Source organism: Papaver somniferum, chromosome 3, assembly GCF_003573695.1.
Source record: "Papaver somniferum cultivar HN1 chromosome 3, ASM357369v1, whole genome shotgun sequence".
In the NCBI taxonomy this organism is placed as follows: Eukaryota; Viridiplantae; Streptophyta; class Magnoliopsida; order Ranunculales; family Papaveraceae; genus Papaver; species Papaver somniferum.
This window is the reverse complement of record NC_039360.1, coordinates 197370882-197397472: the sequence shown is the minus strand read 5'-3', so window position 1 is coordinate 197397472 and position 26591 is coordinate 197370882. Positions and strand designations below refer to the sequence as shown.

Below are 26591 nucleotides of genomic sequence, written 5' to 3'. Positions count from 1 at the left end.
TTCTTCTTCTAAAACCAGGTTAACGACTGAAAGACTTCGTTGGGATTGTGAATCCAGACCGATACTACTTTTATCGTAGTTGTGTGATCTGATCTTGCATCTTATATCTACGGGTAAAATCATATTGATTGGATTGAGATTAATATCTCTGATAGGCAAGACATAAAAAGTAGTCACAAACATCTTCTTCTCATTGTTTGTGATTCCGCCACATCTTGTTTCACTACCATATGATTAAGATTGTTGTGAGGTGATTGATTTATCTAGGCTATTCTTCGGGAATATAAGACCGGATTATCAATTGGTTCCTGTTCACCTTGATTATTATCAAAAGACGGAATAAAAACTTTAGGGTTTTTCTATGGGAGACAGATTGATCCTTTGATAGACTTGTCTGTGTGAGACAAATTTGTTTATTATCAAAGCCTGCGATTTTAGGTCGTAGCAACTCTTAGTTGTGGGTGAGATAAGCTAAGGGAATCAAGTGCACAGTATCCTGCTGGGATCAGAGGCGTAGGGAGTATAACTGTACCTTGGGTTAGTGGGAGACTGATTGGGGTTCAATTACAGTCCAGTCCTAAGTTAGCTTGGAGTAGGCTAGTGTCTGTAGAGGCTTAATACAGTGTGTGTTCAATCTGGACTAGGTCCCGGGTTTTTCTGCATTTGCGGTTTCCCCGTTAACAAAATTTATGGTGTCTATGTTATTTCAGTTTCCGCATTATATTGTTTTATCTTTATAATCGAAATAATACAGGTTGTGCGTTAGATCATCAATTAGAGTAATGCAACCTTTGGTTGTTGATTATCATTGATTGATCCTTGGATATTGGTCTTTGGTACCGTCCAAGTTATTCCTTGTATTTGATTAGTACTCGCAGTTTCTGTTTGAGAAAATCAAATCAAGAGACAGAGATATAAACTCGTTGATGTAATTTTAATTGACTGAGTCTTGTTGATTCTCTTAAAAGTATATTCGAGTTTGTCTATACAGATTTCTAAGAGAAATATTGGGTGGTGTTGTTAGACCCCCACTTTTTCAATTGGTATCAGAGCAGGCAAACACGTTCAAGACCTTACAAGTATGTGTTTGTAGCAATCTGAATCTATGGACAGAGGTGCTATCTCTATTAACCTACCACCAGTCTTCGATGGCTCTAATTACTTATGGTGGAAAATTTCTATGCAAGCTTTTCTTCAAGTGCGTGATTTTCAAGCATGGGTATATGTTGTTAATGGCTATGATGCTCCTGTTGTGGCAGTTGGAGATGTAAACGTTCCCAAGAATATTGGTAAATATAATCCTGCAGAGATACTTGCTGCAAAGCAAGTTTCCGATGGTTTGAATGCCATCATACATGCCATTACCCAAAATCTTCAGCACCATGTGTCAAATTTCACTAGGTCTAAAGATGCTTGGGATACCTTAGAAACCGTATTTGAAGGAAACTCCAGTGAAAAGGAAACTAGGATTCAAAACCTTAATTACGAATGGGAGAACCTTCGTATGGAAGATGAATATATATTTGATGAGTTTAATCACAGAGTGTTTGAAATTGTTAATGCATCTTTTGCATTGGGTAAGACTATTCCTGAAAAGGAAATTGTGATGAAAATTCTCAGATCGTTGCCATCTAGATACGAGTCTAAGAAGCATGCCATCGTTGAGGGAAATAACCTTGATAATCTTACCAGAAATACATTGGTTGGAAAGCTAAAGATCTTTGATCATGAGCATACATCCAAAATCGGAAAGGATGTTGCCTTTAAAGCATACAAGAACACTAAGTTACTTGATAAAAGTAAAAGTGCTTATGTCTCTAAGGATGATCAGTTTGAGGGTGATTTTTCGGATGAAGATCTTGACGAATCAATCTCCTTGATCACAAGACAGTTTAGGGATCTTCTATTGAGAAGTAAACGGTTTTCAAGAGACAAACCTAGGTCGTCAGATAAACCTCACACTCGCGTTCCTCCTAAAAACAGGGATGCTAACGAAGCTGATGACGAGGATATGCCACAATGCTTTAAGTGTAAAGGTTTTGGTCATTTTGCAAACGAGTGCCCAAATCGTAGAAAATACACTGGGAACAAAAGTCTTGTTGTAACACTTGATGAGATGTCTGAGATCTATGATTCTGATGAAGATAGGAAAACAAGTGTTGGCCTTCTCTGTGAGAATCCGATCAAGCTGGAAGAATCAATTGACCCATCCTTTGGAAACTATGGTTGTAATGTTTCAGGATCTACTATGTGTCTGGATTCTTTCACACCACAGATGCCTGAATACTATCCAAGTTTTACGTGCTCGTTTTGTTCTCAGAAGGGTCATGAACTATCAAGATGTTACAAGTACAAACATCAAGTGAGGCACGCCAACAAACTTCAACGAAGATCAAATAGATTGGCAAGGAAGCTTAAACTTACTCAGAAGACTGTTGAGGTATGTAGGATTTTATCTTCGTCTAAGAAGTTGGTTTCCAAAGACAAAATAAGACCATTAGAGAAGAAGGTATGGTCAAATCGCTTTGATAGATAGAAGTCTGAGGATTCCTCTCAAGAGGAACATGGTGGACAAATTGTTGTTCTCCACAGCACAAATTAATTGTGTTGTTTGGTAAATCTTGTCTCATTTTTCTGATCAAAAAGAGATAAGATTGTGTACCACGTAGGCTTTAGGAAAAGTTTTTTTTTCTTAGGATTGTTTTTCCTGTCTAATAAATAAAGTAAAGGGTTATTATCGAAAATTATACTCTTTATAGGGTTTAGAATTGGGCGTCCACGAACCTGTTTAAAGGTTGCGAACCCTACATTCCTTTTTCCTCTATGATATCTTTTATATCTTAAGACTGCTTGATGAGATTGTGAATTCCACTCACAAAAACCAGTTGTTTATAACTGTTCTCTAAGCATCATGTCTTTGGATGGAAAAGATGTCAATATGATTGTTAAGCCATCAATCAAGGAAAAATAGAAATCTCCAGTAACTCCTTACTTGAAAAGAAAGAGGAGGAATACAAGAAAGCCAAGGGTTGTCCCTTCTAACTCTCAGAAGTTTTCCGATGTTCTTGATGAGTTGAAGGAAGTAAGAAAGGAGATTAGTGAAATAATGGCTTGCGTTTTAAGATCTTTGGAAATTCAAAAGGCCTTGGTTCGACATCATCAGCCAAGACGGTTTGTTGGTATTGACTCCTTCCTCCACGAACCTTATATTTCAATGGCTGTTGACGACAAGGAGTTCGGGAATGATAAGGAATTTCTCAAAGATATTGTTGCCTAGTATGTCTTCTTTTTGGTTTAGTTAGAAGAATAACTAGTGCTTGAATAGCAATGATTGTGACTACACTAACTATTATTTTTCATCTTCTTGTTCTTTTTTAGGTTTATTGGTTTAAATTCTAAAAATATTTGGAGGATGATGGATTGAAGTACTTAATCTTTATGATTTTTTATATTGAAATTTGTTACGGGATATTGGTGTTTACGTCCGTGAACTATGCTGTCCCAGATTTTGTCAAAAGTAAAGTCGTTCATAATCGGTATTCATGTATTGATTTAAGGATGGATAGACTTTTGACATATATAATAGTTAAGACTATATTGTCAATTCTTTGATGGAAGATAGATTAAAATCTTTTGTGTTCAAGGATTATGTATATTAAATATCGTTATGCAAATAGTGATGGAAGATAGAATGAATCCTTGTGTATTTCACAGTATTGATCTTCACTGATCCATATTTTATGTAATACTATGAGGCTCCGTAATGTGTCTTATGTTGAGCACGATACAACCAAGTTGATTAATTTTTGATTAGCTTTGTTGGTTGTTCCGTAAGGTACTTTATGTTGAGCATTCTTGAACTAAATTAATCATCTTGTTTGGTTATTTAGTTATTGCTCCATAAGTCTTTTTATGTCGAGCAAAACAAATGACAATGAAATTGATTACTTTTGTAATTAATTTGGTTGTGTATTCCAATTAGATTAATTATGGGTTCTCTTGTAATTAATCTAGTTGAGTATTTTCATACTCCGTAAGATTCCTCTTATGTTGAGTATATGAACGACTATGCTATTCATTTTCTAATGGTTATGTTAGTCTTATGCTCCATAAGTTCTCTTATGTCGAGCATAATCAATTAAGTTGATCACTTTTGTGTTTAATTTTATTGAGTATTCCGATTAAATTAATCATGGGTTTACTTGTGATTAATTTGATTAAGTTTTTGGATATAGAAAATCATTCTCATGGTTTTTGGTGTCCAATCAAAATCCTTCTTTTCTTTTGAAATTAAGGTCGCTCTTGTTGTTCCCTTGGGAATGACATCAAATGGGGAAGAGTTCTTTTGAACTTGTGCTTAATGGTCATATCTTGAGTGTGCGGCTGTGGAACTTTAAAGGGGTTATCTTGTATCTTTAAACTCCTTGATGAATGCTATTAGATTCGGCTATATGATTGCATCTAAATTAGATGGTATGTATTTTCTTGTAGTCATGAAATGTCTCTTACGGAATTTCATTATGATCCGATTCTTGTACCTTTGCCAATTTTATTGACAAAAAGGGGGAGAATTAATATGTAGTTCATACTACAAATACATATAGTTTTCGGATCATCGTGTAAGGGGGAGTCGTTTCCATGTGAGATGGAGTATTGACTAAGGGGAAGTGATACATATCACCATAGTATTATTGTTGAAGTTTTGATACAATTGGACTTTGACATTGTGTAATAATACGATGACACTGTATAACAATGATCGAGACCGATACTTTCTCATTGTTATAGCTACGGATCTTCAACAACGGTGATGCTAAACTTACAACCTTTGAGATCATTGGAGTACTTGGAAGTGACGAAGATTTAGAGGAATGTTGAAGATTAGACATGTGGAATAGGAGCTACCAAATTTTCTTTATCTTTTTTGTATTCCATATGTATTGATACTTTTTTCACTAAAATTGACAAAGGGGGAGATTATTAGAGCATTGCTCGGTCGAACTCGCATGCGTTGCTATCTCAACCATGTTTATCAATGTTAGTGATCAAAACTATAAGTATTGATTTCTAGTCTACTATAGCTACATCTCGGACTAGGATATAAAGTGTAGTTGAGCTCAAGGAATTCATGGCGATTTATCATACAAGAAGAAGAGCTACTCAAGGAACCGGTGGAAATTCTCGACAAAAATGTATGTGAAGACTTGAACTTATCTGTCACTCAAAAGTATATCTACTCTATCTCCCACTTCTTGAGACAAAAAGTCGTATGCTATATATAGACTTAGATTATACACATTTGGTATTTCGAGCCGAGTATACCTCGCCTATCTATATCTCGAAATATGTGTTGGTCAGCGTTTCGCTTCGACCATGTTTATCTTTACCCAGCGACGAAAGTCATGATATGTTTCAATCACTTTGAAAATTGCTTTGACGAGAAATGGTGTAACAACTATATAATGTCCTCTAAGAATGTTTCAATGATTGGAATGAGAGTTTAGATTACATAACCAATGATGGACATAAGTATTGTTGTGGAAACACATATGTGCATAAGTCCTATCCTTTGAACCAAAGTTTGCGAACTTTGTTGATTAAGAGAAATCGGAAGAATGGCTTGTTGCCAAGTCCGTGAACTGCCGAACTTCTCATCCCGAAAAATTCTGCTGGAGTTGACAAACTTGTTGCGTGAGTACCAGTCCGCGAACCGGCGGAAAGTCTTTGCCGAGATTTTCTGCTGGAGTTTGTAAACTCTTCCCGGTTGCTTAAGTCCGCGAACCTAGTGTGCGAACTTAAGAAGGTTATATATCTGAAGATGATTTCTGAACTTAAACTTATAAAGACTAAGGAATTAAATTTGCAAATCGTGGCTATAAAGTTCATGAACCGATGCGAGTGAATCAAATCATCTTTGCTTCAATTATGTCTTGTGTAGTACATAAGATTTCCTTGCAATTGAACAACTCTCTAACTAGTTCAATTGAGTCATTTGAACTAGTTATGGTGAAGAATAATATGGTTGGTATGAAATGCTCATATGTCTAACCTTTTGGTTGACTATTGTTAAACCAACAATGTGCACGTATGGGTACAGTTAAAAAACCTAGAAGCGTGCATTTTATTTGTGTATAACAAACTAAGTTCTCGATCTAACGGTTGAGAAATATCAGCTTGAAGCTAAATCAGGTTTTCATCTATCGGTGGATATTGTTTGCTTTGTGACTAAGATGAAACCCTGATTTGAAAGACTATATAAAGGAGACATCTAGTATTGTGCAAAACTAATCCCCACACTTCACGTGAGAGTCGTTTCTCCTTTAACCTTTGGTTTTCTTCTTCTAAAACCAGGTTAACGACTTAAAGACTTCATTGGTATTGTGAAGCCAGACCGATACTACTTTTATCGTAGTTGTGTGACCTGATCTTGCATCTTTTATCATACGAGTACAATCAGATTGATTGGATTGAGATTAATATCTCTGATAGGAAAGATATAAAAATTAGTCACAAACATCTTCGTCTCATTGTTTGTGATTTCGCAACATCTTGTTTCGCTACCATGCGATTAAGATTGTTGTGAGGTGATTGATTTATCTAGGCTGTTCTTTGAAAATATAAGACCGGATTATCAATTGGTTCATGTTCACCTTGATTATTATCAAAATACGAAACAAAAACTTTAGGGTTTTTCTGTGGGAGACAGATTGATCCTTTGATAGACTTGTCTGTGTGAGTTAGATTTGTTTATTGTCAAAGCCTGCGATTTTTGGTCGTAGCAACTCTTAGTTGTGGGTGAGATCATCTAAGGGAATCAAGTGCGCAGTATCCTGCTGGGATCAGAGGCGTAGGGAGTACAACTGTACCTTGGATCAGTGGGAGACTGATTGGGGTTCAACTACAATCCAGTCTGAAGTTATCTTGGAGTAGGCTAGTGTTTGTAGAGGCTTAATACAGTGTGTGTTCAATCTGGACTAGGTCCCGGGGTTTTTCTGCATTTGCGGTTTCCTCGTTAACAAAATTTTTGGTGTCTGTGTTATTTCAGTTTCCGCATTATATTGTTTTATCTTTATAATTGAAATAATACAGGTTGTGCGTTAGATCATCAACTAGAGTAATCCAACCTTTGGTTGTTGATTGTCATTGATTGATCCTTGGATATTGGTCTTTGGTACCATCGAAGTTATTCCTTGTATTTGATTAGTACTCGCAGTTTCTGTTTGAGGAAAACAAATCAAGAGAGAGAGATATAAACTCGTTGATGTACTTTTAATTAATTGAGTCTTGTTGATTCTCTTAAAAGTATATTCGAGTTTGTCCATACACATTGCTAAGAGAAATATTTGGTGGTGTTGTTAGACCCCGCTTTTTCATGGAGCGTTCCAGAATTTATATTGTACTCACCTTTGTATCGAATCTACATCGATTTCAGCATCAATATTTAGACTTCATTGAGCAATATTAAACTTCTCTCAAGTCCAGAACTTCCGCGGCTAAATTTCTTGAATTTATTTGGTATACATATCAATGGAGCCTCCTTCCAGCCCGGAGCCTCTCTCCACGATGTTGGGAAACTTTAAGTAACAAAAGTCGTATTTAACATTGTCTCAAGTTGCAAACTTCCACTGAATTCCTTGGATATGTTATATGGCTTCTCTTAAATATAGCCATGCTTTTATTAAACATAACCCATTTTATTTATAACCCCTTTTTTCTTCATTTTATTTCCGATGACCCATTTCATAGCCCATACAAGTTCACCGAGTTCATGCTTTTGTTTTCCCGCTTCAGAACCTATTCAACCTATGAAGGGAAAGACATTCTTAATTAATTAGTTTTGTTGTTAGCATTATACGTCAAACGTCGATTGAACTCTATACGGCATGATTTTGATTTGTTTCTTAACTCCTGAAATCTAATATTCATTGTTTCTGCATCTATGATTCATAATAATCAAAACACTAGGGTTAATTTTTGCGATGTATACTGTCTTAATTAACTAATCCAATTCTTAGTCGATAATTCTATAAAATACAATCAAATGAACCTCAATTTGATAATGGTTTATTTGATATCTATATAAACAAGACCAATGCCTCTTTCTTTTGATTCATCAATTAAGGATTCTTGGATGAAATACTCTTTTGATTCATTGATTTCTAAACCAATTATCTTACCAACTCAATGACTCAGTGACTTGCGTACCTAGTTCATGGGATATGGATATGAATTGAAAAAAGTTAAACTTAGAATGTCGGTCAAAATATACTGACCAAAGTCAAATAGGCTATGGTTAATAAAAGCGTGGACTATATTTAAGAGAACCCATGCTATATATATACCCTCCATACATAGACTCTTATTTAAGCTACAATAATTTTGTGTTGAATTCATAGTGAAAGCAACATCAAGGTGCCATCTCGGCCAAACATAATGCCAACATAATATTAGTGCTAGCATTACCTTTGACCATGGCCATGCTGCCACGCCATCCATTTCTTTTGGCCACGGTCACAGCTTTGTGGCCTATCATGCCTTGGTCATGGCTACGCTTCCATAGCATCATTCTCCTTTAGCCATGGCCAAGCTGCCATGACATGTACTTACTTTGACCACGGCCACGGTGTCGAGGCCTTTTCTCGCTTAACCATGGCCACGTTGCTATGGCCCCCTTCATTGCTGGTTTGGTCAGGGTCTCGGTGCTATGGACTCCTCTTTGCTAGCTTGGATATGGCACAGTGTTATTTGGTCATGCTTCGGCGTTAAAGTGGCATCTCCACGGTGCTATGGCATCCCCCGACGCCAAATTCGCATGCCCACGGTGACATGGAATTCCCTTGACGCAAAATTGTGCCAAAAGGGCATCTCCACGATGCCTTAACATGCCCTAGCGTCGAACTGGCATCTCCAACACCAAAATAACATATCCACAGGGCCATGGCATTCCCCGGTGCGAATTGACATCTCCACGGTGCCATGGAATACCCTGTGGCCATCATGTTTGAGCCCGATGCCCGGTACTAGAGATTGAATGAGTAATTGGCGGGCCCCAAATAAGGTTCTTCAACTCAAACTTTGGAAAATGAGTTAGACATTAAAAGGAGCGGTGATCTAGGAATAGAGTGAGACACCTTGTAATACTTAGTGTTTCCTTTTACATTCACTTGATCATATCACATTGTAACCTTGACAATTCATAGTAAGAACTCAAACTGATTACTAATGTGGATGTAGGCTATGGCTGAACCACATAAAATATTTACGCTCTATAATTGATTTACTTTACTGTTGTCTATACTAGTTCTCGAACTTATTTTCATAAACTTAACTCGTATTAATGAGACAAGTGGAATGCACGTGCGTTGCACGTCAGAAAATAACAATATTTTGCAATTTTAAAATTCCAGACCCTCAAATTACCAAACTAAATAAAAAGAAAAAAAATATCCGAAACTTGATTATCAATAACATATCACTCAGCAATATCAGACGACCTGAGAACATCTTGGAATACAACATTTTTAGTACATTTCCAGAGACATCCGGAAGAACTCCATTCGTAACTAACACTTTTGTTGTAGTTCTTGAAACTCCCCTAGACAAAACAATGTATAATTATCCGTGACTAAACACCGGTTCCGGTAGATAAATACCAACATGTGGTATTGTCTGCCCTTGTGCCTTGTTTATCGTAAGTGCAAAACCCGCACGAACTGAAAATTTCTTGCGAACGAACTTGAATGGGAGTATCACATCTTTGGGAGGTTCCATGGGTATCCATCGAATCAAGAACCTGAGCCCAGAACAACTACCGATAACGATCTCCGCATCAATGAATTTTCTATACAAACCTCTACATAATAACCTCATGCCGTTGCAAAGACCATAACTGGGATCAAGATTCCTCAAAGGAATTATCGAAGCACCTATCTTGAGTATAAGCCTGTGAGGAGGCAATCCACCTGGATCAATAGTGTTAAGAAAATCTTCGGTCCACAAATTGTTGGGGTCATCTTTAGCCATGTCAAAAGAATGATAAACTACCTCATCTCCTGGAAAGATATTGATAACTTTCTGGTTGAGCTTTTCAACGATATCATTCTTTGGTGTTATCAAGGCCCTCTGACTCATGTAACTTTTATCACTTGCATTCTTTCCGAGCTCTGGAAAAACCTCATCAATTAATTTCTCAACAGATTTCTCACCTTCCCATTTCATTACAATGTCATCTGGTAGTTTCACCATGTTATCGACGACATATGGCTCAGTCCCATCACCAATCCGTATCAAGAATTCTGAGAAGATAGGGTCTAACCTTGAACGCATGTTCTCTTTTAAACGAATCACCTTGACATCCTTCCAGAATTTGTTTATGCCCTTGTCTCGTGCTCAACCACAGGCAACACTTGACGAAAATCCCCACTTAAAAGCAAATTTTTCCTCCAAATGGCAATTCAACTTTAGTCAAGTCTCTTAACGTTGTATCCAGAGCTTCAAATGCATATCGGTTTACCATCATTGCTTCGTCCCAAATAATCAAATTAGCTTTTTGAATGAAATCTGCCAAAGGATCTTCTGCACCTATGTTGCATGTAGAAGTTGTGTATGCTGGTACGGGTATCTTAAATATAGAATAGGCCGTCCTCCCACCTGGCATCATGGTTGCGGCAATACCTGATGTCGCAGTTGCAACTGCAACACGTCTTTCACTTCGTAACTTAGCCAATATCGCCCTATAGAGAAACGTTTTTCCTGAACCGCCCGGACCATCAATGAAGAATATAGATTTCTCTCCTATCATGACGGAATTCACTACCCTGCATAAAAGTTACGTAAATTATAATCAATCAGTTAAAGATGAGGTAAAGGCAGCAAATAGGAGTATTAGGTAATATACTCAGTTGGCCTGTTTCACTTTGTTTAGTCTCAGTTTTAAAGTGTCTTCGCACCATACACTCCACAGCCTATGCTTCCCCTTTGCAGCAAGTAATGGAACATTTAGTGCAGGAAACTACTCGATGTTCACAAATAATGATGCAAGATCACATACATAAAACTAATCTTGTCTGTTGTAGGTATTTATTTCTCTATGGTTTAAATACAAAGGAACATAAGATGGGCACCATCCTGAACAAATTCAACTTAAAGATACAAAAGGTAAATATATTTGACAATAGTGGATGGATACAGACTTGAGTACACTCTAAATGACACAAAGAGAGGATAAATTGTTACTCTAAATTTAAGGTTAGTATTATACAAATTGTACTACTTTAACGATTCCAATCATATACACCCAAGGAATACCATTCAAAACCGTGTTCCAAAACATAAACTTCCCGACAACAACATCCATAATTATACAAACAACTATAAGGATATGTATAGCCTTCTAATATTCAATCTCAGAGACCACATAAACATCATTATCAAGATCAAGACGTAACTCTCTCTACTCTCAGTTTTAAAGTGTCTTCGCACCATACACTGCACAGCCCATGCTTCCCTTTTGCAGCAAGTGATGAAACATTTAGTGCAGGAAACAACTCCATGTTCACAAATAAAGATGCAAAATCACATACATACATACATACATACATACATACATACATACATACATACATACATACACAAAACTAATCTTGTATGTTGTAGGTATTTATTTCTCTATGGTTTAAATAAAAAGGCACATAAGATGGGCAAACTGAAAGCTAAAACTGGTATCGTGTTGTTCATTGAAATCAACGGAGATTCACAGAAAGGATCGCCAAACACATGTAAGGTCTTTAGTAAAGTTTGTTGACTCATGTGGGATTCATTTAGGTCAGTATTTGAAACATACATGATGGCGAGAGATTGTGCAAGGGAAATCAAGTTTCAAACAAAAGTGAAACAACAAAAAAAAATATATGTAAAGTTTCAGGGAAGATTTACCTATCAAATGCGTATTTCTGGTCAGTGTTTAGCATATCAATAGATGTTTTGGCTCTGTGTTTTGTAAAAAGAGTTAGAAATGATTTTGATCTTGTCATATTTTGTATTGCTTCATGGATTCAAGCCTATTAGTCATCTTAGTCAGTTAAACTGGCTTATCTGAATATCTTGGTCTTATTGTGTTGGATCTGTTGAACTCAGTAGTGACTCGCCTTACTTAGTCAGTAGACTGAGTTAACCTGTTGACCAGACTTTGACTAGTTTGATCGGTTTGACCTGACCATTTGACCAGGACCTAGACTTGACTTTGGACGTGGACTGTTAGTTGACCCATTTACCGTTGTTGACTTTTAGTTGACCCATATGGACCATGCCTTAGATTAAGGGGATGTTATATATATACCCTCTATACACAGACTCTTATTTAAGCCATAATAATTTTGTATTGAATTCATAGTGAACGCAACATCAAGGTGCCATCTTGGACAAACATAATGCCAATATAATATTAGTGCTAGCATTACCTTGACCATGGCCATGCTGCCACGCCATCCATTTCTTTTGGCCACGGTCACAACTTTGTGGCCTATCATGCCTTGGTCATGGCTACGCTTCCATGGCATCCTTCTCCCTTAGCCATGGCCACGCTGCCATGACATGTACTTACTTTGACCACGGCCACGGTGTCGAGGCCTCTCCTCGCTTAACCATGGTCACGTTGCTATGGGCCTCTTCATTGCTGGTTTGGCCAGGGCCACAGTGCCATGGACTCCTCTTTGCTAGCTTGGCTATGGCACAATGTTATATGGTCATGCCTCGACGTTAAAGTGGCATCTCCACGGTGCTATGGCATCCCCTAGCGCCAAAATCACATCCCCACGGTGACATGAAATTCCCTTGACGCAAAATTGTGCCAAAATGGCATCTCCACGATGCCTTAACATGCCCTAGCGTAGAACTGGCACCTCCAGCACCAAAATAACATATCCACGGGGCCATGGCAATCTCCGGTGTCATGGAATGCCTCGTGGCCATCATGTTTGAGTCCGGTGCCCGGTATTAGAGATCGAATGAGTAATTGGCGGACCCCAGTTAAGGTTCTCCAACTCAGACATTGAGAGGAGCAGTGAGCTAGGATTAGAGTGAGACACCTTGTAATACTTGGTGTTTCCTTTTACTTTCACTTTATCATATCACATTGTATAACCTTGATAATTCATAGTAAGAATTCAAACTCATTACTACTGTGGATGTAGGCTATGGCCGAACCACATAAAATCCATTGTATCATTTAGTTCTGTTCACTTTATAATCTTTGCGCTCCATAACTGATTTACTTTACTGTTGTCTATACTAGTTCTCTAAGTTATTTTCATAAACTTAACTCGTATTAATGAGATTATTTAAGCGTACCGAAAATCTTAATGGATCCACCTAGTTGGGTTTTTAGCGATTACAATTGTATCGGAAACACTTTCGCGAATCATTCGCCGAATTTTCACATTTTGATCGGGACCGAACAATACGGGCGTCCCACTCCAACTCCGAACCAGGTACGTGTACTTTATGGGAAATCCGAATTAGTCAGCTGTCTGTTGGACTGAGTCAGTCCGATTCTCACTGTTTCAGCCCGTTTCCTTCCTTTCTAAGGAGTTTTTAAAAATTATGGGCGCAATGTGAATTGAACCCACGTCCTCTGCATTCTGAAGAATGCTCCAACCACTGGGCTGCTCGTTATTTGGTGATTATAATTGTTGTATTATCAATATATCCATTTTCTATGCATAAATCATACCATATAGCCTCAAAAATGTATTTCATATTAATTACCTATATGACGAACTTTCAAAAGCGAATTGATATCTTTAAAACGAATTATACACGTACGTATGCCGTTCCGAATTACTGCCGTATCACGAACCGTTGACCGGATTTTTGACCGAATTTGATATTTATAAATCCGAATAATAGTACGTCTCACGTTTCGTACGTTCTCCGAACTACGAATTGCTAACTAGGCTCCAGAATACGTTGCATCCTCTGTTGGGGAAGCAGTGGGACCTTACGTTTCCCCAATTGCAGCGACCTCCCCCCCCCCTACCCTAAATCAAACAACTCTGGTCTCAATAGCCATTCGATTGGTGAAGCGCCAAATTTTCATGATTCTGGTGAGGTGACGTAATATGTCTGTGTTACATTCTTGATGTTGAAACCAGCTTCATATACTATATTCAAATCAGTAGGACCTTCCAAATGGGTGGCTCTCAGCTCTATTCATTCAATATATTATAGTAGATACTAGGGAAAGGTTATGTAGTGGATGATGATGATACATGTGACAGATGCTGCTGATGGTTTTTGTTCAGCTGATTCACTGTTTCATACCAACCACGATTTCCTCTAATTTTATTTTATTAATAAAAGCTTTCAAATGCTGATGTTTATCTAATATTACCTATAGGTGCTTCCATTCCTCACTCCTCAGTCCTCACCTCCTAAGCTGACTCTAGCAACAAATCTTAGCCCTGGGCCGGGGGAGTGAATTTGTTTCCTACTTGAATCGACAGTAAATAAGCACTTAGAAGTAGATGAACGAGGTCAGCATGTTCCGTGAAACCAATAAAGCATCAAAGCTAGTATTATCATCTCCAAGTTGAACTTTCACCGGTAGCTTAGCTTGTTCCGAAGGACATAAATTGACGCACTAATACTGCAAACAACGGCCCATAATTGGAGCACAACACATAAGCTTTCTCAAAGAAAATCACATTTTGGTTCAATCACCTTGCAAATTCCAGGAACAATAATAAAATTAAGAAAGATAAATACCGATTCTGCCAGTAGGATCTCTTGGATTCTAGGAATCTGAATTCTGCCAGTGCCAGTAGGGTTCTCTCTCCCATAATGAAATAGAAATAAATTAGGAAATGTCTTTTACGCCTACAGATATTTAGGAATTTACATACTACTGCTCACTAAAGAGCATCCACGGTGGGCGAGTATAACCAAAAATTTGGGATGAGATCGTAACACAGTGGGACGGAATAAAGATCAAATCCCAACCAAAGATCAAATTCCAGACCAAATATGGTCGCGACCAAATCCCAAATTCTAATATAGTCGGGCGTAAATTTAAAGTACGCTTGTTGCTGGGCGTAAATTTAAAGTACGCTTGTTAACGGGCGGAGATTTAAATTACGCCCGATGAAATTTTAATTAAATAAAAAAAAAAAAAGAATGAGGCGGACTTTTAAAGTCCGCCTGATGAAATTTTAATGGGGCGGACTTTTAAAGTCCGCCTGATGAAATTTTACAAAATAAAAATGGGGCGGACTTTTAAAGTCCGCCTGACGAAATTTTAATCATGTACCGTTGCGTCACAACACGGACTAAACCCAAATTTTGGTCTTTTTTTTGATCTTTGGTTTTGATCGCACCACTGCAGTTGCTCTAAGCCAACTACTATATATCATCTGAGTACTCTCATTTTGAAGGAAAAACGTTGCACGACTCGAGAGTTCAAAATTAAAAAGGTATGAAAATTAGTGATCATGAGTCATGACATAAACATGATTGATATAGTGGGATACCAAATTCCACGGGGAGTTGACAAACCCATGTAAAACAAAATGATCCGACTGGTATCCCCATATATCAATCCTGGAATTACTAAACAAAAGATATAGCTAAAGAATTTATTTGATGAATATACTGTTAATATCTGCCACTATTTCAATTTCTATGTTTATATTTGGAACCTTTGTCATCCTTAAACGTAAAGGCTTAAGTATGCTAGGATCTCGTCCACTTGTAGCTCTTCAACAAGATAAGCAGCAGCTTTCACATTTTCTCCATTGTGATCAGTGCTTCCAGGTGCACATTTAGGACTGCAATGATAAACAAGATTAGCTAACAAACATAAATAAGTTGTACTAACAAATTGAAGTTGAGCCATAATCACCTGAAAACTACGAGGATAAAAAACACAACTGAATAGCATGACCAAACACGATGCAAACTAATGGAAAGCAACTAATACTATAGGGAAAGCATACCTAAAAAACTACTGCAAAGACTACTAAGCATCCAAGAGTCGGCATATAATTTACTAATGTACTCACATGCTGCATGTCTAGTTCACATTTTTTACATCCTGAATGGATATGACTCAAGAGGACGGCTGAAACATAATTGACAAGAACATGGCAACAAGTCGGACCGAGTTGGAATGACATAAACTAGAATAAAGCCTAGATTTGGAGGCACACATACTAAGTCGTGTTGTAAAACTATAATTTGTGATGAAACGTACTTGGCTGATTTGTATTTTTACACAAGGAATCAATGATGCAACATAACAAGTTTCACATTTTTAGTTCTAATGCTTGAGATATCACTCTTCCACTTACAATCAATTTCATATATGTTGCTTATCTTATTACAAAAACATGAATGTGTGGAAGGTACAATTCAGACATCACAAAGACCTGCATATCTAAGGTTGAAAGTTAAAGCAGTTTTTTATTCTTAAATGTGAAAGAATAAACTGACTATTAGTTCACTTATGCAACTTACAAATGTATTTTAATTTTTTTAGAAAAATTCAATATATTATCCACTGATTATAGTACTTTGAAAACTTTGATAAAGAGCTCCCTGTAGTGGTATTAGTTAATAGATGTGAAGACTTAGAAATATATCTAACTAACGTGCATGAAGTTCTAAACATGTAAAATGATTGCTTCTATGTTCTTATATAATATTCGTCCTTGTACATATGACATAAGAGAATAGTTGGAGAATAGCTATGCTTCGGTTGTTAGTAAGGCTTATTTGAATACTAGGACTTGCTATCATCGAAGTGTGTACCTGAAAACGAAAATAGTGAAATACCTTTTTATGATGCTTGTGTTCAATTTCAGTCTAGTTCGACGGCTGGCATCGCTGGGTTACACCATACCACCTACAGAAGAAAAAAAGACGTTATCACTTTTTCCAGTATATTCAGCAACACTAATGGCTATCTCAATTAGCAAATTATGGTACAATTGGGTGGCACCATACTATCTACAGAAGACAGCAAGGAGATTATCAGCCTTTCCGGTGAACTAGTAACATTAATGGCTAAGTTAAATGAGCACCGGCCTTGGTAACACAATACTCGAGATGTTGAAATGCAAGACAGGGTAGATGCTGGGAAAGACACTACCAGGACAGCCGATTAACACATAGGTGACAGGAAAGACGCTTAAGTGTGTCTCACAAGCAAAAAGTGTTTGGTACAAGAAATGCTGAAAATAAAGATGAATGTCTGCTATTAAACACATGCAGCGAATAGATCAACCAAAAAAGGATAATACTAAACAAGAGAACCATCTCAAACAATGTGTTCGCAGATCTCATACGACAATAGTAGGTTTTATCTTTTGGAGCCTAATTATAGAACTCTAGTTGAGTTAGGCATCTGGAGTTGTTTTAGTTTGCATTAATCCGAGATTAACTTGAGACAGACTAGTATTAGTCTGATTAATGCATGACTAAGGTTCTTAATCATGTGATAAAAGGTTCATGCTACAGTAAGTTAAAGTAGCTTATGAGGTCTCCTATGGAGCCTGGTGAGTTCTCTACAACTCCTAATGGTTAGAGGAGAAAAGGCAAGCATGACTAAGACTCTCTTCTAGCCTCTTGTATAAATAAAACTTTCTGATTCCCTCCATATGAGGAAATAGAAATAAAAGTCTAAGACATCAAATCTATTAGAAATAAGGTTATCGTGCTATATACTAGTAGATGTTTGTCATGTGAGAGTGGTTATCCAATTTGCTTTACACTCATTCTTGTTGTTAATCGAAGTTGTAAAATATGTGGGTTACGTCTGTATTTTTCTTTATGATTAAGGAGCTGTATCTCTAACATTCTGAACTCCTAATAATATAGAAGAAAATTAGTAAAATCAATCATTATAGCAATACTAGACATATTAAAAGAATTGCTTACAGCTTAGGATGAACTTGTAGCATGTGCTCAAAGAATAGTTACCTTATCTCCAGTTGGGGCGGGAAGAACTTTGGTGTGGGAGCGGATACAAGTATGTGTGTGAGAGGAATCTGGTCCAGCTGGGTTGCATATATGGGTATGGGTGTAGGCATTATTATCTCTCAGGAATGGAAACTCATTCAAAAAATCCATTGAGCAATCATTCATATTCCAGTGTGGGCTTGCACAATCTACCTCTCCACCAGTTTCACCAGTACCCACATTATCCAATCCGTCAGTACCCACATAATCCAACCCAGGATGCATACAATCAACCTGATTATCACATCGAAGATCGCACAGATTCGCCTCAAGCAAGTTAGAGGGTGGCATGTTCTGTGGAGTCCCAAGTATACCCTTGGTTTGTCCACAATCTGGAAGCTCTTCGTTTGATATATTGGTATTCCCAACACACTGCCCATATCTGACATCACAAGGCCCACATCCTTTATTGTTGAGTACACCAATTTCCTGAGTAACCACATTATCCAATCCAGGATGCGTGCAATAAGTCTTATCATCACACCAAAGATCACAGTTGTTCATCTCATACACCCCAAGCAAGTTAGAGGGTGGAATGATCCGTGGAGTCCCATGTATACTCTTGGTGGGTTTCCTATAAGGAAATGATCCAATTTCCCCTTCAATCCTTCCTCGAATGTCCACAAGCAAACACTTCAACCTAGCAACCTCTGCCTCAAGGGCAGCTTGACCTTGTAGCCTTGGCATCAGTTGCTGATTAATGGCTCTCAACCTAACAACTTCATCCTCCAATGAAGCTTCTCGAGCCTTCTTTTTTTCACGGTATTTACGAACTGCTTCCCGATTACCAGATGGGCGTTTTTTGGATTTTGTTTCAGCAGACTCTGCTGTATCATCAGTACTTACCTTATCTCCAGTTGGGACAGGACGGATTTTGGTACGGATACAAGTATGTGAGTGAGAGGAATCTGGACCAGGAGGATTGCAAATATGTGTATGGGTTGATGCATGAGCATCTCCCTGGAAAAAGCAGCGACTGCTTGGGAGTTCATTATCCATATTTAATAACTGATTTGAAAATTCTACCTCTCCATCATCCATAGTTCACACAAAGTTGAAAATTCCTGCAAAAATTAAACAAAACAGTTTGGAACCGAGACTTGTATATGCAACCAAATTGAGTAGGCTAATGATAGGAGATCATCATAGGAAACATCTTTTTGTTGTAGGTGGAATCGTTGTACATCAAGTGTTAAGTAAATTAAAAAAGAAAATTTGCCAATCAAACAAATTTTATTGATAAGCAAAAGAAACCACACAATTAAATAAATCCTGCAATACAAGTGGACTAAAACATAATACACAATAAAGATACAAATAAAAAGAAAAATCATTCGTAAATTATTTTTCTCAGTTAGGAATTAAAGAAGTTTAGTATCAAACCTTGATAAAGTTCCACCGAGTCTTCCAAGCCTTTTACTTTCTTTCCACAAAATGAAAGAAAAAAAATGAAAGGTCAGGTTGAACACAACGATCTACAACCCTAATTGTATCTTCTTCTATTTTTCGCCAGAAGCTGTTGCTGAATGGAAGGCTTCAAACCCTAATCAAAACATCTGAAAAGTCTAGGTTTATGCATGGCACAGAGTGATGAAGAAACGAGGGTCTATCTACGGGTTCAAATTTGTAAACTCGACCAAAGATGGTACAATTTATATTCTTAATTTAGAAAATAATAATAAATATCGGGCCTTTAATTATTTTTCCTCGTTTAATTGGGTCTATTTTTCCTAATTGAAAAGGGTCTATTTTTCCTCGTTTAATTGCAGAAACTTTGGACGAATTCTGAGGCATTTCATGTCTTTTCACGTGACTTATCTTAGTCATTCTCACAAATCAGAGAATATCGCTATATCTTGGCCAACTCGGATACAGAGAATATTTCTCTCTCGCAACACATCATCGCAAAGGTTGACTCTGCTCCACATAAATGGGGGGATATCAATTTTTTTGGTCTGGCGGTCTACGACACGTGTGAGAAATACCCGGCCAATTTATCACCGCAGAAGAGAGTAAAAGCGGTGGAATAAAGAGATAAATTCAACCTAGTTTATCTCTATCTACTTCCGAAGAGACGGGAAAGATTTCCCCCCCACGGCAAGCAATCTCTATCTTTATCCACCTGAGATTAGAGAATTCAGCTATAAATAGGTCCTCTATTTCTCCAAGCTAATACACAACTTTCTCATGACCTCTCAGAGCAATAAATTGTTCTCTGATATCTCTCTTCATCTGCTTCCCCCCCTAAGACTGGCATTAAGCCTCATTCCATGTGATTGAAATAGCTTTTGAATGGCCATGTGCGTGGTTTAGATGAAGACTTTTCGTGCTCAATGTCCCGTAACTCACTCTCATAAACCATAGAATCTCACTTTTAGCCTCTCACCGATTTTAGGTAACTACATTTTGGCGACGACGTTAGGAAATTGTCCACTCAGCTACATATCTTAATCATGGTCACTATTACGAAGGAAGCCGATTCCACCAATCCAAACAATAAAATATCTCCTTAATTAAGTCTTTGTAAATACACCTCTGACACGCTCGAGAGGGTTATACCTACATGTATATTCTCTCAGACGAGTGTTTGGCCATAATGAATAGGTTAGTGCGTCCCGGATCACCTGGTTCTCTCCCTGCATAACGAAACCCCCCAGTAACCTATTTTCATGAAAATCTACTACTAATCCTTGAAAACGTTTGGTAACGACCGGCGAGCTCCTGAGGACTCAACATAATCTTGCAAAATCTCAGATCGACATCCACACTTATCTTAAAAATCCCTTTAGAGTTTCCAGTAGCGATGTATCGAAAAAATCTAGATCGAGTACACATTTCCTAAATAATGAGTACTAAGACTGTTGAGAATAACATGGACAGGATCCCCTCTGTATTCGGCCACGCCGGATAAGATAAAGCTCATTACAAACGCGACAAAGCAAATTAATGACAAACCATATAGCCGACCATATCACTCTCAAGGGCCATTTGACGCTCCAAACTTGAAGATTTTGACGAATTTGAGCTCCAAAATTCGTTTAGGTCAAGGGCCCCTCAATCCAATCATAAGGGCTTCAGGAATTTTACTACACTTTAGTACTATACTCAGAACTCTTTTTATATCCAAATGGCCTCGTTCTTTTTCCATCAGATTCGTAATTTTATTGTCTATGGGATAAAGTTAAAAAAATCCTTGAAAAGGCTCCAACAACTTCGTGACCTAATCAAAAATGTTGCAGAGCCACTCACTGTCACAAACTACCATATCTAGCTGGTCGCTCTCCTCGTTATATAGGATCATGACCAGAACGCAAAAAATAATAAGACAAGACTAGTTTCAAAGAAGATGGTCGGCTAAAGCTCATCTTTATCCGAAAATACAAAACCACTGGTCGATATGCTATCTGAATTCGTTCTGTTAGAAAAAGGATAAACTATCCCTAACAATTGCACGACCAGGTCTCGATGAGCCTCCAGCTAAAATGCACCAAAGACTATACAGTTTTATTTGAATATGGGATCTCAGTTCACCAAGAATGAGAAGGATAATATATTTGCACCCGAACCTATCAACGGAAAAGAAATTCGTAGTGATACTTGTAGGCCAATAATTCAGATAAAACTCCATTACTCGACATACAACCACAACCATCTATCGTCACTGAAGTAAAAAAATGATGGATCTGAGCCCGTAGCTCCATGCCACACACTACTCATCCAGACAACTACTAGTGGTTCCCTCAGTCAAAGCCTCTTCTATGAAAAAAACGGCTCAACAAGCTTCCCCATGTGTCATATTCAGACATGATGAGCGGAGGAAAAGATACATCTCCCCTAATTCCGGAAGGTGTCTACTAATCTCAAGTTTGGTTGAAAATTTCCCAGAAGAATAGATCTCAGCAGTCGAGAAGAATGTACCCTTGACAAATGATACTGTGATGGAGAAGGAGGCTAAGATCGCCCAGTTGACTGAAGAATTGGAGTTGGAGAAAGCATCATTGAGAGACCTGAAGATTGTAGAGGAGCAAAAATATTTCTTTGCTGATTTCCTTTAGTTTCCTTTTCATGATTCCTTGAACCTTGAACTTCTGAGAGACGAGAGGTCTTATTTTTGTTTTGATTTTGATTGATTTTGGATAAGTAGATGATTGAGGATTTGTTTTGTATTTGATTGAGATTTTCTTTAAGTGAACTGAACTTTGATTAATTAGTGAATTCAAATACTGAATGCAAGTATTGCAAACGTTTTGGAGGAATTAAAATACAGTGAAAGAAAATCATAAATGCCAAATTCAGATGTCTTGGGTATTCGTATCTTGAACCCCAATGCCTCAAACATCCAATATCTCAGGCATAAAACGCCTTGATCCATGTCTCATGTATTATTGCCACCTTCGCTTTTCCATCCATGTTGACTAATTTGTAATATCCTGCAGCAACAGACTTAGGTATCATGAAAGGTCCTTCCCAGTTGGAGTTCCTTGTGGAATGAAGATTGCGCTTAGTTGCTTTGAGAACTAAATCTCTTTCATGAAACTTGTTAGGCTTGATCGTTTGTGCTCTAAATATATTTTACCGGTTCGGAATTCCTCGTACATTGGGACTCCATGTTTGTGGAGTTTTCCAATTTTACGGAACATGTGGACACTCGTGCAAAGGAGAATATCCAGGATATTGCTTGTTGTGTTTGTACATTATTTCAGCGATGAATGTTTTAGTGAGATGCTCAATCTAGAGAGGTTCCAGATTTAACCACTTAGTAAAATATTGTTGTGGTGAAGCTACCCATTCATAAGGTCTGAGTGCGGAATCTCCTGATAAATGCTAGCGCATCTTCCTCGGGATCTTGTTTCAACTCCATCAGAGTTTGGAATTGCTCCAAATGCTTTGTTGATGGCACATTCGTTGAATCTTCTGAGACAGAGCTTTCTTCGTCTGAGAGGGGTATATGCGCCTTATCAGTAGTCGTCTTTTCAGCGTTAATCCATGTTCGTCCAAGAATCATATCATACCCTGTATATTCTCGGATTATGTAAAATTTGGTTTCTGTCCAGGTCGAGTTTGCTTTCACCTTGGGAGTAGTGTATCCATAAGCATCTCTGGGCATTCCTTTATGATCCATGATTGAAATGGGAGCATGAGTACCTTTTTGTCGAGTGATACCAGCAGCTTTAAGGTTTTTCAACGGGGTGACATTGACAGCAGTGCCAACATCAATCAAAGCCCATATGAATTCATTTACTTTGAGATGAACTGTGCTGAGAAGTTCCCAGTCATACATCTCATTGTCTGGGACTGGAGGTTTAGGGAGTGTCTCCTAAATTGATAAATGCTTCCCTGACACGATGTGATTCAATGCAGTGAACATGTCTTTCCTTTGAAATTTTTATAGGTACAACAATTCACATGCATGCTCGATTAAGGATTGAACTGCTTCCTTGACAGGTGGTTCAGAGAGAGTGAAAGTCCTGACCGGGAGAGGGTCTTTGTGTACTCCTTCAGTCGCTAAGTTAATTTCTCTTGATTTGACCTTTCTTTGAATATGCGCTTCAAAATCCTGTAGTAACTTGTGGGATGATTGACGAATCTATGAAAGCGACAGTAAAAAGGATTTTCCATTTCCTCTTCAGTTGGTTCTTTTCTGACATATGGTAACTTGATTGCACCATCTTGGATCCAGACCTCTGGAAGTTCAATCACCTATTCAATGGGAAAAGGGAAGTCAGCTTATGCTTGATCAGCTCATGTGCGTTGGTTTGGAGCTTGTGCGTCCTGGGTTTGATTATCCTTCCTTTATGCTTTCGGAAGAGCTGGAGAAGCGTGCTTGTGTTGAGGCTCGGGTTTCTGTTTGCTCCCTTATACAACAACGTTTGTGGAAGGTTGGAAGTTGTACTGCTTGTTGATCAAACGCCTGCTACCTTGAGTTTCTCGTGGTTTCTCAACTTTTGTGGCTTTTGCTCTTTCCAGTAAAGCAGGTGCGGTAGTCGCTGATCGCTTAGCTGCTTCATGAAGTTATGAGATAGTATGGAACCAGAGATTTTCCAGTAAATCTCTGTAGACCAGGATCATTCCGTTGATGCACAAGTCTACAAGTTGCTGCTTTGTGACGTTTGGATCGCGACAGTCTAGGGCTTAAACTCTGAACTTTTTCACAAAATCATTGGGATGTTCATTGCTTCTTTGAAACATCCTTCCCAGATCAGAGAGAGTGACTTGCTCTAAAACAAAGAAGTACTTTCTATAGAAAGCATTAATCATCTCTCCCCAACTGGTGATACTTCCTGGTGCATTGTTGTTCTACCAGGTGTATGCTCTGCCTATCAGAGAGTTTAAAAATTCCTTCAGACGAACGACATGGTTGTGCTCATGTTTGCCCAATAATTCCATAAACCGACAAACATACTCTCGAGCATTGCCTGTTCCATCATAAAGAGTGAACGTTAGAGAGGTATAACCCTTTGGAAGAGGAATCCTTTGCGTAGTAGCAGGGTATGGAGGTTGGTGACGATGGACAGAGGATGTCTCATCTTTTCCACGGTTCTCCAAGAGGCGTTCCAAATCTTCACGAGTGATGAAACTGGATGGTTCTTTTGCTGGTGGGTTATCTGCAGCTTTGCGGACTTCATCATCATCCACCACTTTCTAACTTCTCTAACCGCTTGCACGACTTAATCACATTCTCATTGTGGATGAACACACGTGTCGTAGGCCTCCATACCAAAACCCTAATTAATATCCCCCCATGTGACATGATTGATGTCTCATGATTGTGGAGTCTGCAAGGAAGACGTGTATTTAATTAGTCAGTTGTTGACTTGATTAGACGATAATCCTAAGAATTGTTGAATCGAACATGATTAACTAATGCTTTATGATTCATGAATTGAGCATGTCTGTTGAGACAAATGTATAATTCTCGAATGAATGTTGATGATTGAATCAATATGATGAATATTGATAATCTGAGAAAATATTGCTCGTCTGAACGAATATTGCTTATTTGATGAATTACTGAATATTGATAGTTGAATCAATATTGCTAATTTGAACAAATATTGCTTGTGAGAGCAAGTATTGCTCTCGTGAATAATTAAATATTGATAACTGAACCAATATTCCTATCCCCAACAAACATTGCTCGTTTCATGAATTATTGGTAGCGCGACAAAATAAAATATTAATTTAAAATATTGGTAAATGGACCAAATATAATTAATTAAAATGTTGATTGCTGGATCAACATAAAAATATTGGTGTTTGAATCTGTTCAGAATTGTGCTTTGAAGAGTGTTTGATTCAAAATCCTAATTTTGATCGATTGTTGATCAATTGATACTTTACTGAAAATCAATTACTGAGCGAGAGAGGGACCGGATACATGGGATTATGTCCGACCATGTAGTGCCCAAGTGCTCGAATGAGCATGCGCCGAAGTCCTTTGAAGACCAGTTGGTGGAAGGATGATTAAAAACTGGTTTAATCATTTATTGAAATAGTGCTCGTTTGAGCATTAGGCAATAAAACCTAATTATGAAGAGATGATGGACCGACCAAGAGATATGAAAACCGGCTCTGGTGGTCGTGAGACCAACTGACCGTCATTTGATGAAATTCCAAGTTGCTGGGAAGCGTTTGAACCTAATATGAATTATAAGAGATCAAATTAGGTCATAATTATGAAGATGTGTGGGACCGGATTCTTGCAAGCTAAAAATCCGACCTTGGTCGATCAAGGTGGCATGCCCGTGTAACGATATTGCTCGTGGCTTAGTTCTGAGAGTTCTGATATTTTCTGACGTGCGTTCGAGCAATATTTTGGATTTTCGGAAGAGTTTGATAATGACTGAAACTCTCACTTTTGCTTGAATGAGCAAGTAGGAAATTGCTCACGCGATCAATATTTTAATAATATTTTAATATTTGTGTAGAATCCTAGTCGGTCATGTGACTATTTGACTTTTGGCTTTTTTCTAGTTTGAGCAGTATTGGTGAAATATTGAAAAATCAGGGTTTTTGCTCGAACGAAAGAGTTTCATGAGATGAGAGAAGGAATAATAATAAAATAAATAATAAGAGAGGTATAGCCGGTGTTTTCCCTGCCAATATTAGTAAACCCACTGAGGGTGTCAATTTACTTGGAGGACCAGTGAGTACCAACTTACAGTATTGCAGCAATCTGGTTGTGAGTCGAGTTGAGAAGTCAACACAGCTTATGAACACTATCAAGAAGTTGCAAAGATCCTCAGGGTGAGCTCCTTATTTTACGTAACTGCAACGGTGTGTCTAAGTTTTACTTCGTACAACTTGACCTTCGTACAACTTGCCCTTCATCACTTCAACCAGCCACAATACAGTTCGATACATCGATGTTTCAATATTTGCGACACTTAATAGTTGTAGTTGGGGAGGGTGCTGGTTTTGGTGTGATTTAACGGCGCATGGTTACTTTGCCTATTAAATATGGTGGATTGGGTGTTTATATTATGGCAGACACTTCCAAATATTGTTATTTAGCATCATGTGCCCAGACTCGTTACCTGCAGGATATTATGTTACAGAATACAACCTCCTTTGATGCA

General features: G+C 37.9%; 2 protein-coding genes across 2 annotated transcripts; both read right to left on the bottom strand.

Moving 5' to 3' along the window:
* Positions 1 to 9615: 9615 nt before the first annotated feature.
* Positions 9616 to 10326, bottom strand: LOC113360500. The gene has a single exon (XM_026604007.1). The coding sequence runs from the start codon at positions 10324 to 10326 to the stop codon at positions 9616 to 9618; it is 711 nt and encodes a 236-aa protein (XP_026459792.1).
* A 5126-nt stretch (positions 10327 to 15452) lies between these two features.
* Positions 15453 to 19681, bottom strand: LOC113358380 (basic leucine zipper 23-like). The gene is made up of 4 exons (XM_026601930.1): positions 19396 to 19681; positions 17974 to 19076; positions 16828 to 16897; positions 15453 to 15821 (listed from the first exon to the last, which is right to left on the bottom strand). The coding sequence occupies exons 2-3, from the start codon at positions 19051 to 19053 to the stop codon at positions 16853 to 16855; spliced, it is 1125 nt and encodes a 374-aa protein (XP_026457715.1). The 5' UTR covers positions 19054 to 19076; positions 19396 to 19681; the 3' UTR covers positions 15453 to 15821; positions 16828 to 16852.
* Between the last annotated feature and the right edge of the window lie 6910 nt (positions 19682 to 26591).

What these genes read in the sequence shown, in the direction of transcription:
- LOC113360500 (XM_026604007.1), bottom strand. Translation starts at nt 10,326, where the DNA reads ATGCGTTCAAGGTTAGACCCTATCTTCTCAGAATTCTTGATACGGATT.
- LOC113358380 (XM_026601930.1), bottom strand. Translation starts at nt 19,053, where the DNA reads ATGGATGATGGAGAGGTAGAATTTTCAAATCAGTTATTAAATATGGAT. An exon ending in CCGCCCCAACTGGAGATAAG is followed by an intron (nt 16,898 to 17,973) that starts GTAACTATTCTT and finishes TTTCTTCTGTAG; the next exon opens with GTGGTATGGTGTAACCCAGC.